Source organism: Mustela nivalis (assembly GCF_964662115.1).
Source record: "Mustela nivalis genome assembly, chromosome: 16".
Taxonomy (NCBI): domain Eukaryota; kingdom Metazoa; phylum Chordata; class Mammalia; order Carnivora; family Mustelidae; genus Mustela; species Mustela nivalis.
Window position 1 is genome coordinate 36,500,863 of NC_139035.1, and position 12,367 is coordinate 36,513,229.

General features: G+C 41.6%; 1 protein-coding gene across 1 annotated transcript in view; it reads left to right on the forward strand.

The window, feature by feature from the left end:
• The first annotated feature begins 693 nt into the window (after positions 1 to 693).
• Positions 694 to 12,367, forward strand: part of LOC309849383 (REST corepressor 3-like) — a 50,541-nt gene continuing 38,867 nt past the window's right edge. The window contains 3 exon segments of the mRNA XM_082701876.1: positions 694 to 1,211; positions 1,609 to 1,665; positions 11,629 to 11,706. Coding sequence (XP_082558002.1) covers positions 1,037 to 1,211; positions 1,609 to 1,665; positions 11,629 to 11,706 — 310 coding nt within the window. The 5' untranslated portion in view covers positions 694 to 1,036.

Consider the following 12,367-nt stretch of genomic DNA (forward strand, 5'->3'; position numbering starts at 1 on the left):
AGGCCCCGGTCGTAATTTTATTTCACCAGTGACAACTTTCTAACCAATAAAACAGTAGAGGCGAAAAATGGATAAAAATAAAGCAAAGGTGAGAAGAGAAAACTGAAGAAAGGTTTTTAACAAGACACCTTTTAGCAAAATACAGCTGCAATGCTGGAAACTCATCTCGGCACCCTCAGTCTCTCTCGGGAGTCAGGCCCCAGATCTGGGATTCAGACACCAGAACTGCAGCGTCCAGATCAACAAGACCGCGTCTGCTACTCTGGCCTTGGAGCTCTAAGGGTGGCCCGCCACCCAGCCCAGCTCCCGGGCGGGAACGGGCGCAACACCAGCTCGACGCGGCTGGAGGAGCCGCAAAAACGAGCAGCAAACCGCCGCGCTCCCGCCGAGACCCTCCCGGCCGTCCCGACCCGCAAACACCGGGGAGAGAGAGGGAGAGAGAGGGAGAGAGAGAGGCTGTTCTCCCGACTCTGCGCCTCGGATCGCGCCGGCCCTTTCTCAGGCTGGGCGCGTTCCTTCCGCCCAGAGGGCAAAGAGTCCTACGCCCTCTTGTCCGCCTACGCCCGCGCGCTAGAGCGCCCCCTAGGAAGGAAGCCGGAGAGGCGGCGGCTTCTCTGCGGCGATTTTATTAGCTCGGTTGGGGTTGCCAGGGCTGCCGGCGAGCCGGGCTTCCCCGCCCCTCCCCCTCTTCCCCTCTTTGCCCCTCCCCGCCCGGCGGCCGGAACCTCCCTGCGGGGCGGAGTGATACCGGCGGCGGCGTAGAGCGCGGCGCGGCCGACAGGGGCGCCCGGGACTGCGCGGGGCTAGCGGAGGGAGGAGGGGAGAGAGGCGGGGCCGGGGCGGGTTGTTGTGAGGCGACTGCGCTACTGCCGGACCGGGGCGGTTATGGCGGCTCCATATTAACACCCTCCTCCTCCTCCGCTGCCGCCGTCTCCTCCTCCTCCTCCTCTCCCTCCCGCCCGCACTCGTAAGCCATCTCCCCCTTCACCCTGACGCCTACCGCTTCCCCTCACCTTTCCCCCTCCCCTCTTCTACCATGCCCGGCATGATGGAGAAAGGGCCCGAGTTACTGGGGAAGAATCGATCGGCCAACGGCAGCGCCAAGAGCCCGGCGGGCGGCGGCGGCGGCGGCGGCGGCGCCTCATCCACCAACGGCGGGCTGCACTACTCCGAGCCCGAGAGCGGCTGCAGTAGCGACGACGAGCACGGTGGTAGCCTCGAACTCCTCCCCGCCAGCCCGCCTGCCCCCCTCCCTCTCCCCTCCCCCAGCCCCCTCCCCTCGCCGCGCTCCCGCCCTCCCTCCCCTCGGAGCCCGGGCGCTGCGGTAGCCTCGAACTCCCGGTGCAGTGCAGCAGCACCCCCCGCGACCCCCGTCCCCCCGCCCCTCGACCAATCCTCCGCCCTGCCCCCCCCGCTCCCCGCCCCCATCCGCTGCCATCTCCCGGAGTGCCCGAGTTAATATCTTCCCATCCACACGCCGCTTCTTTCCTCCCTCCAGCAGATTTTATATTTTATTAAGTGTCTTTTCCTTTTCCTTTTTTTCTTCTTTTCTTCTCCCCCCCCCCCTTTCCTCTCTCTCTCCTTTTTCTTTTTGGCATTGCTTTGCAGATGTTGGGATGAGAGTCGGAGCTGAATACCAAGCTCGGATCCCTGAATTTGATCCAGGTAGATATATTTGCTTAAGCAAAACCCTGTCTCCCCTTTTCTGGGAATGGTTTAGGGTGGAAGGGGTAGAGGGGCTGCCGAGGTAGGGGTCACGGTGTGCGGTTGGGCGGGGATGCGGGGTTGGGATGGGCAGGCATCTGGCGGGGAGGCTGTCAGGCTTGGCAGGGCTGTGACACAGGGTGTGTGGGCAGATGTGTGCATTGCAAGGTTAACATGGTTCCTTCAGAGGCCACTGGCCCGCTCGTGGCATCGCCTTTCTGTCCCCATGAGCCTGGGGCGAGGTTGGGAGAGCAGAGGGAGGCGGCCCTTGGCGGATTCGAGGGTCTGAGGCTGGGGAAGGAGCGGCTGTTGGGCCGAGGCTGGAGGAGAGGGTGTGCAGGCTGCTTGGGGAAGAACCATGCAAATGTCAGTTGCCACACCGCCGGCCCCCGGAGAGCGGAGGGCCGCGCTCAGTAAGGGCGGCGGATGCCGGGGCTGCTGTCATCGGCCGAAGCTGAGGGCGAACCTTGGCCGACCTGCTCGAACACGGGATTTTCTTTTTTCTTTCTTTTTAGCTAGGTGGTGTAGCTTTGGTCGCGACGGCTCTGCGAGTGTAGGAGCCGCGGAGAGAAAGGGATGGGGAAGGGGGGTGGGGAGAAGCCAGAGGCACACCTCGCCCTCCAGGCAGCCCTAGGAAGTCAGACCACAGGACAGTGGCAGCAGCTGCCAAGGAGACATTTTCTCCCCGAGCAGCCAGGTTCCAGCGTCCTCTGCTAACCCAGCTTGTGGGCTCCCTGTCTACTTTTCTCCAAACAGGCTCTCTGGCGGTCCCGGGATTTCAGCCTGGACGGGGATTGGGCGAGAGTTCCGCATATGGAGGCGCCCTTGCTGGAGCCTCCCGGAGTGGAGCGTGTTCCTTCTCCCCACCCCAGACCCTCTTCAGTTCAGGCTTTGGATAGACTTTGAAGGAGCTCCTTTTTTTTTTTTTTTAACCCCTTTCTCCCTTACAGTTGGTCAGTATCTTGCCCCCTGTCGGGCTTTTGAATTCTGTATTAGATATTAATAGGGCTTAATTGTGGTTTTTGGTGGGAGAGGGGAGGGATAGCGTCTTTACTTCGTTATAGGGATGGGTGGGTATTGTTCATCCCCTGCCCATTACCACAATGCAGAAGCGTTTTAGGTAACATATCCTCCTGTCCTGAGGGGGAGGGTAAAATCATGAGTGTTAAAAGGATTGTTAGTGCAGTCTGTTTTTCAGTAGGTAAAACCAGTGATTCGAGTGCTCACTGGGTATGGGCTGCCTTCCAAACGACATAACTGTTAGTATATTTTATTCAAAAGCTATCAAGTGTGTGTACTGGTGGTGTTCAAATAATTTTAAATGGTTTGTGAAACTAATTTTGTTTATTGATGTAGCTAGTAGGTGAATAACACTTTCGCATTACAAGGTATTAACTTGTTACTTGGAAAAAGCATGCTTTGGCTTAAAATAGACTGAATTCAGTTCCCAGGTATTTTATTTTTGTGCTCTGAGCAAGTTAGTGACCTTCCCTGATCCTTAGTTTCCCTAGCTGTAAAATGGACATAAAAAAATGCTTCATGGAATTCTTATCAGAAATACCTGATTGGCATATGGCGGTTATTCAGTAAAAATCAAATTTGATAATTACGAACGATTCTGCATACATTTATATCTTTATGACTTGGGGCATTTATTGGTATTTTGCTTTTTTGGGAAATAATAAACTGACTTAAAAATTAGAATTCAACAACCAGAACTATTTCGTAAGTTAATAAACATATCTATTTTTTTGCTCCATTAGATAGATTTATATTTCATAGACAGCTGTACACAGTTGATTGGGAGGTCTTATGTTTAAAAACCAGACTTTTTGCTGGAACAAATTTATATATGCCTTGGTCTAGATCACTGTAAAGGTTTTTTGTTTTGTTTTGTTTTCATTTCACGATAGAGAATAAAGTTCAAAATTTGAAAAATAATTCATTAAAAGTGCAGAACACTTCAGGTAGCTTCACATGGCCACTATTTGAATTATCCAGGAGTTTACTTGATCATCATTTTTTTTTTATTACTTTAAGCCTAAGTAGAATATTTGTGGAAAAAAAAATCACTGCATTATTACATTTTTAAAAGTCATTTCAAGTTATTTACACAGATTATAATTGACACTTTCTATTAGGGTAAGAATATATGTCATTGGCGCACCTGGGTGGCTCAGTGGGTTAAAGCCTCAGCCTTCCGCTCAGGTCATGATCTCAGGGTCCTGGAATCGAGACCGGCATCTGGTTCTCTGCTAGGCGAGAGCCTGCTTCCTCCTCTCTCTCTATCTGCCTACTTGTGATCTCTGTCTGTCAAATAAATAAATAAAATCTTTTTTATAAAAAAAGAATATATGTCACATTTTAAAAATTCATGTGTAAATTTTTTCCTTAATCTGCAGAAGAATACTGAACCTAGGGACACAACTAAAACCAGTTATCACTTAAACCTGGATAGGCTTTCCTATAACCATTATAAGCAAATCTTGTCAAGCAAATGTAGATTATCAGTTGTTAGACACTTTTTTTTAAAAGTAAATATTGAACCTCTATGCCTTTCAATACAGTGCCATTCATCTATTTTATTCTAAGTGTTGTGCTATTGGGTGAAGTTTCATCAATTCAGTATACTTTGGTGAGAAATTAAAGATATTTAATAAAATATTTAATAAATATTTAATATATAATAAAATATTTGATAAATGAAATATTTAATAAAAGAGGTATTTATTAATGATAGAAATTGAGGAATGGTCAGTATCTCTCTCTGCTTTTCTCTTTTCCTATACCTTCATCTTTAGTCTCATAAACCATTCAGTCTACCTTCATGGAGATTATTCAGCCATAACCAACTTATTTGGAAGAAAAATTCCCAAGGTACCAAGATTATTATGATCAGAATATAGGAAAATTAAAGGGGATTTATGTGTGTATGTGTGTTTAGGATATTTTTATTGAAGAAATTAATAGTGATAGAAATCAAACAATGAATTACTAAAATGAGTATTTTAGAAAATACGAGAATTGTGATTTAAATTGGAATTACTGAATATAATTTTAGGAACAGTTTATGTTAATTAACATCATTGCTAAGAATGCCTTTATAGAGGGGCGCCTGGGTGGTTCAGTGGGTTAAAGCCTCTGCCTTTGGCTCGGGTCGTGATCCCCTGGGATCGAGCCCCGAGTGGGGCTCTCTGCTCAGCGGGGAGCCTGCTTCCTCCTCTCTCTCTGCCTGCCTCTCTGCCTCCTTGTGATCTCTGTCTGTCAAATAAATAAATAAATAAAATCTTAAAAAAAAAAAAAAGAATGCCTTTATAGAAATTTACTGACTGGATTTGATTATTTTCTTTCTTTTTCTTTTTTAAAAAAGATTTTATTTATTTGTCAGAAAGAGAGATACAGAGTGTAAGCAGGGGGAGTGGCAGGCAGAGGGAGAAGCAGACTTCTTTCTAAGTAAGGAGCCCAGTGTGGGACTTGATCCCAGAGTCCTAGTATTTTGACCTGAGAAAGGCAGATGCTTAATCCACCCAGGCATCCCGGGATTTATTTTCCTAGGTGCTTTTTCTTTTTTCCCTTCAGACTTTTCACTTCCCAACTTTTATTTAGTGCCTCCTGCCTATTTGTGTATCAAGGAAGAGCAGTTTTGTGTGGCGATTAAATCTTAACTCTTTTCATATGCCTTTTAGCTAATATGATATAGTGTCCTTGACAAACTACCTGAAGTATCCATGTCTTTATTTTGTGATTTGTGCAAGGAGATAATGTTAACCATATTAGATTAGGTGAAAATTAATGTCTATAAAGCAGTGGTTTTCAAAATGTTTTGCTTGTATATTCATAATAGAATTTTCTTTCTTTTTTTCTTTTTCTTTTTTTAAAGATTTTATTTATTTATTTGACAGCGACACTGCAAGAGAGGGAACACAAGCAGGGGGAATGGGAGAGGGAGAAGCAGGCTCTCCGCAGAGCAGGGAGTCTGATGTGGGGCTCGATCCCAGGACCATGGGATCATGACCTGAGCCGAAGGCAGCCACTTAACGACTGAGCCACCCAGGCACCCCCATAAAAGAATTTTCAAAAAAATTTTCTCGTGTATTTTTGACATCACTTGTTGCTATGTTAAAATAGTTGAAAAACATAATCTCCAGTGTATTGAAAATACTAGGACTTTGAAATAAAGCCATTATATCCTTGTTTTAAATGCATCCAGTTAAATATAAATACTACAGTAATATGATAGTATCTATAAGAAGTATGGAGAGGTGAATAGCATGAAAATTTACATTTTTCCTTTTTATCTTCAAATTTATTGCCATGGATTTTACCCATGGAATTTTATATTTTTGTGCTTGAAAGTGCTTTATTGATCAACTATCTAATTTCTCTACCATTGTAATATGTATTCTTGTGAACATAAGGTTCTAAGTGTTAAGTCTCTTTTGGTTTGAGTTATTACAATTAATGTATAATTGATTGAAATTGTAATAGCTATGATGCCTTAAGGAGAGCCTTGCTTGACACCCTTCGTTTGGCACTGTAGAGGTCTTAAAATGTTAGGTGATATACTCTTCTTAGATGTGGGATGGGGTAAAAGAGCTGCCCCCCCCCTTTTTTTTTTTTTTTGGTAAGTGAGGGAAGGGCATCTGTGAAAGAGGTCATACATAAGTAGAATGAACAGCTAGCTCTGACTGCAGGTGGGTTCTCAGGCAGATTGTCTTGGGGAAGAGCACAAAGGGAAGCTGAAGTTCTGAAAATTAATTCCCATAAAACTTACTTATGTTTATATAACACTTGGAAAGTCATTATTTATCCCAATATGAAGGTAGTGAATTAAATATGTGAGAGCCTACTTCATAAATTGGGAGAACTTTAACAAATATTTGGTGTGTCTTAATATTCTCAGTACTTAAGGTCTTTTTTTTTTTATGTTATTTATTGATTGGAGAGAGAGAGAGAGAATGAAAGGGAGAGAGAGCATGAGAGGGGAGACCTCAGAGGGAGAAGCAGACTCCCCTGCTGAGCAGGGAGCCTGATGTGGAACTCCATCCTGGGACTCAGCATCAGGACCTGAGCCGAAGGCAACTGCTAAACCAACTGAGCCATCCAGGCACCCCTTAAGTTCTTTCCTATAGGATATTTGTCCCATGATTTCCGTAGAACTCCTTATTCTAAATGTCCTAAAACTAAGAAGTAGATTTATTTATTTTTTATTTTTTATAAAAGATTTTATTTATTTGAGAGAGAGAGTGAGAGAACAAGTGGGAGGAGGCGCAGGGGGAGAAGCAGGCTCCCCTGCAGAGCAGGGATTCCAATGTGGAACTTGATCCCAGAACCCAGGTGCCCCTCAAAATTATATTTTTGTTTTTTAGTTGTTGGTTCTTCCCAGTTGATCTCATAAATGTACTTACCAACTGCAGTTAAGGTATTTAAAAGATTTCAAAATGATTAAACTTTTAAGTGTTTCATACTTTTAAAAATTGTTTAATAATTTTGTTTTCAGAACTGTCATGCTAATACATAGTCTTTAAAAATGATGGTAGCTTGCTATCTAGGTTTTGGGTTTTTTTTTTTTTTTTTCCATCTGTTTGGAAGATAAGATACTTCTAAGGATAATTGATTGAAATTGTAATAGCTATGATGCCTTAAGTAAAGATGAGGCAAGCTTGATTTTCAGTATTTTTTTTTTTTAAGATTTATTTATTTGTCAGAGAGCACACTCACACAAGCAGGAAGAGTGGCAGGCAGCGGAAGAAGTAGGCTCTCTGCTGAGTAAAGAGCCTGATGTGGGACTCGATCCCAGGACTCAATTACGACCTGAGCAGAACACAGATGCTTAACTGACTGAGCCACCCAAGCATCCCCTCAGTATTATTTCTGAGTTATCAGACAGGTTTGAGATATAATATTAAATATTGTTACACACAGGGGTGCCTGGGTGGCTCAGTGGGTTAAAGCCTCTGCCTTCGGCTCAGGTCATGATCCCAGGGTTCTGGGATCGAGCCCCACATCAGGCTCTGTGCTCAGCAGGGAGCCTGCTTTCTCCTCTCTCTCTCTCTGCCTGCCTCTCTGCCTACCTGTGATCTCTGTCTGTCAAATAAATAAAATCTTTTTAAAAATAAATAAATAAATAGTTACACATAAAAGCAAAATAAATATTGACTTTAAGTCCTTGAGATAAAATTTGTCTTCAACTTTTACAATGGAAAGGATAAAATTATTGTATGCAAATCATCCTGAAGGGTACAGTGTATGTGTTGTGCTGAGTCCTGTGTATTGGGTAAGACTGATGAGTTACAGACTTATACCCCTGAAACAAATAATACATTATATGTTAATAATAAAATAATACAAGTTACTTTCTCCTTTTATAAGAGAGAAGTCAGGTCTGAGTTTTTAGGAAAAAAAAAAAAAAGTCATTTCAGCTATCCAGTCTCATTTTGAAGGGATTGGTGAGAGAAGGCATTAGCTGTTTATGTTAGAGCCCCATAAGGTTTTATTCGTTTGTGTTATTTGATAAGGTGACAAGAAGTCTTTTCAGAGTAGAGATTGAATGGAACAAGAAAGGACTTACAGTGAGCATATACTAGTAATAATAATGTTTAGGTAATGCTTACTGTATGCCAGGTACTTTGCATACATTTATTTAATTTTTTAATAATTCTGTGAAGTAGGTCCTCTCATCTTCCCTTTTTTTTTTTTTTTTTTTGAGATTGATTTATTTTAGGGAGAGAGCTGGGGAGCAAGTGGGGGTGGGGCTGGGAGGAGCCAGGAAGAGAGGAAGAGACAAATCCTCAAGCAGACCCCCCACTGAGTAGGAAGCCTGGCATGGGGACTCATTGTGGGGTCTGGCTCCCAGGACTCTGAGATCCTGACCTGAGCTGAATTCCATAGTCAGGTGCTTAACTGTTAGACTGAGCTATCCTGGCATCCCTCATCAGTGTTTTTAAAGAATTACACTAAGGCACGGACAACATGGCTAAATTTCCCTAAGATGACAAAGCTTGGAAATGGCAGAGCTTGGATTCGAATTAGAGTCTGGCTCTGTAATGGTTACACTCTTAACCATTATATTAAAATACCTCATTTCTTGTGAACATCAGTCATCCCTTGGGCCTAGCTGACACATACATGATTGAAAATGGTGGGGTTTAGTTCAACGTTAGGAAAAGAACAATGTGGGGATGCCTGGGTGGCTCAGTGGGTTAAAGCCTTTGCCTTCAGTTCAGGTCATGATCCCAGGGTGCTGGGATTGAGCCCTGCTTGGGGATCCCTGCTCAGTGGAGAGTCTGCTTATCCCTCTCCCCATTTCCCACTCATGTGCTCTTTCTCTCTCAAATAAATAAAATCTTTGGGGAAAAAAAAAAAAAGGAACACTGTGAAAAGCCTAGTTAGTCATTTTCTGCTACTAGACACAATTATTACTCTCCCTATTAGCATCCCCTACTCCCATGTTAGAAGAGCTGTTAGTCCCCACAGCTTGGATGTCAGTTTTTGTCAGACTAGGCCCTTAATTGTAGTCCTAAGAATTTGGGGGGAAACCTAACTGTTTATCTTCTGGGGAAAAAATACAAAAAATAGTTTATATCTGTGTAAGAAGAGATATTTCATGAAGGTATTTTAATTAAGATTTTCTGTAATGCAAGAATCAGATGCAAGAAATATGTTTAAATATTAAGCATGATAACGCTCTTAAGACTTGAGACTTAATGGAAACCTTTCTTTGTTGCACTCCTTATTAAGTAGGATTTAAATTATCTTATTGTTATAATTCATTGTGAAAAAGAAAAAGCCCATGCTGAAGAATTGAAGTTTAGAATACTCACTAGAAATAGAAGTAGATAAAGACTTCTGACCAACTTGGATATGTCTGTTTTATTTCCACTGAGTGACTGCCAGTTTTGCTTTTGTGTTTATATTTTATGTGGTTAGAAATTTAATATAGATCTTATTTTTGAAGTTTTTAAAAAACTTGAAATTTGTTTTCATTGAATATAAATTTTAGATAATATACTTCTACTTTGCATTTTTTTAAAGTCTTAGATTTTTGTCCTCTTTATTAAAGATATGACAAAATGCAGTAGGTTTTGCTTTTAGATTCATTATATAAATATGATTTTTCTAATTCTTTGGTACTATTCTCTCATTTCTCTTTTTTCCATCCTAAATTTTTCCCTAGAGTAAAACACATACAATTTTTAAACAATCTTAGCTTCATATTTTCACTAACAGTATATAATTATAATTTTCTGTAGTGTGTTGATTGAATATGCAATAGTGATGTGTAGTGATTTTCCAAAAGTTAAAAACTACTAAACTATATTAGATTATTCTTGGATAGATAACTTCTCTAGATTGATGTTATACCCTTAGTTCCTTTACCCCTGGAGGTGAGTGTTCTTTATTCCAAATATCTTATAACTTTATGAATGATTATAGTTTAACCTCAAAATTCTGTTAATGTTTTATGAATAATGAGTAATTTTGGAATTTTTGCCATTTGTTGGTGGTAGCTATCAATACCTCACAAAAGTCAATTATGATACATTCATAGACAAGTGTTTAAGTAGGTAGCAACAATGCTTCATTTCTTGATAGTTTTAATTAACTTGAATGCACCTAGGAATTAGAAAGAATCCAGAAAAAGACCACCGAGTAATTAAAAGACAGAACCCACAGGCATGTATTTGGCACTGGGACAGTTGCGTTGGGCTTTCATTCAGTCTCTATCCTTGATGTAGTATTAATAGAGCTTGATTTTTCTGACTTTTTAGATTATAACAGGTTAGAAATAAGCAACAGTAATGTTGTGCTTCTGCGTTTGGAGGTGGACTTTGATTATTTCAAGAAAAAAACAGCATTATTAACTTTTACATTTTTTGACTTTGTTTTCCTCTTAAACAGAGCACATAATTTTATAAATATAAACTGTAATAAGTGAAATTAATGCTCAAAAGGAACAGTTGGCAGACTCACAAGGAATAAGATTAAATAAAAAACATAAAAAGCAGATATAAGTATTTTTGAATGATGGTAGTCTTAACCCATTTAGTTATGGGGCAAACAGATATAACTTACCACCTGAGGTATTCTCTAGTTTTAAAAGTCAGAATTTTTAATGACTCACAAATAATGTTTAGAAGGTTAAATCAAATGTATTACCTGTCAAGAAATAGGGCTATAGGGGCCTCTGGGTGGCTCAGTGGGTTAAAGCCTCTGCCTTTGGCTCGGGTCATGATCCCAGGGTCCTGGAATCGAGCCCCACATCGGGCTCTCTGCTCAGCAAGGAGCCTGCTTTCTCCTCTCTCTCTGCCTGCCTCTCTGCCTACTTGTGCTCTCTGTCAAATAAATAAATAAAATCTTTTTTTTTTTCTTTTAAGATTTTATTCATTTTTTTGACAGAGAGCACAAGTAAGCAGAGAGGCAGACAGAGAGAGAGAGAGAGAGAGAGAGGAGGAAGCAGGCTCCCTGCTGAGGAGAGAGCCCAATGCGGGGCTCAGTCCCAGGACCCTGAGATCATGACCTAAGCCAAAGGCAGAGGCTTAACCCACTGAGCTACCCAGGTACCCCAAATAAAATCTTTAAAAAAAAAAAAAAAAGAAATAGGGCTTTATAGTGTATTTAAGAAAGTCTTTCTTTTTAATTTAAATGGGGTTAACTTCAGTCTTTGTGAAATTTTCTTCAATTCTATAAATGAAATACTTAGTATATTTAATGTAAAATCTGTTTTTCTTCTGTTTCCTTGTACTTGGTTTCTTTGTCCTCTTGCAGGTACTGTACTAAAATAGGAAAAAATTTACTTTGTTTATGCTTATTTTTTTTTTTTTTTTTTTTTTGTATTCCTGTCCTCTGGAACTCTCTGCTTATGCTTAATTTTAAATGTACGTAAAATCCATCATATTTAAAGTAATGAATTTTTTTCCCTAGGTGCTACAAAGTACACAGATAAAGATAATGGAGGAATGCTTGTGTGGTCACCATATCACAGTATCCCAGATGCTAAGTGTAAGTTTTCTGAAATTGAATGTTTATGTCAATAGGATTCTATCAACCAATTCAAAATACAACTTATATTTGTTTTGGGTCATTGAGATTCTCATAAGAAAACAGTTTGTCTTTGTTTTGTTTTTTGATGGAGGTTGTTATATTAGAATGTTTTTCCTTTTGAAAGATAGTGGGTTGATCATTCCAATTTGTGTCAGGCCCAGGAAGACTGAAAATACCTAGGATCTGGTGGCATTGCTGCTTAAATCCTCAAGCAGGGGAGGGAGTTACTATGTAGACATCTGCACAGGCTTTTCCTCAGTATATGGAGCTGTAAAGAAATGCCTTCAAACTTCAGAGAGCCCACTATCATTACCATTTTAAAGAGGAAAGGGGAAAGAACTGACTTCAGCAGCCACCAATCAGGTCATCTTTGAGCTCTCCATTTCTGGACGGAGACCTTCTGGATCATTGACCATGCACTTCTTGAATCATGGTGTGGCTTTAGACTTCAATGTGATGTAGCGGACCTGATCCTTTGCGGCACATCAGATATAGGAAACGTGCAGGTAACAAAACTAAGATCCCCACCCCTCCATTCAGTTATTTTTGAATTTGTTAATTAGACAAACAGAAAACCACTGCACAGCTATTCTTGCAGCTGTAAAATAATCTTGTCTTC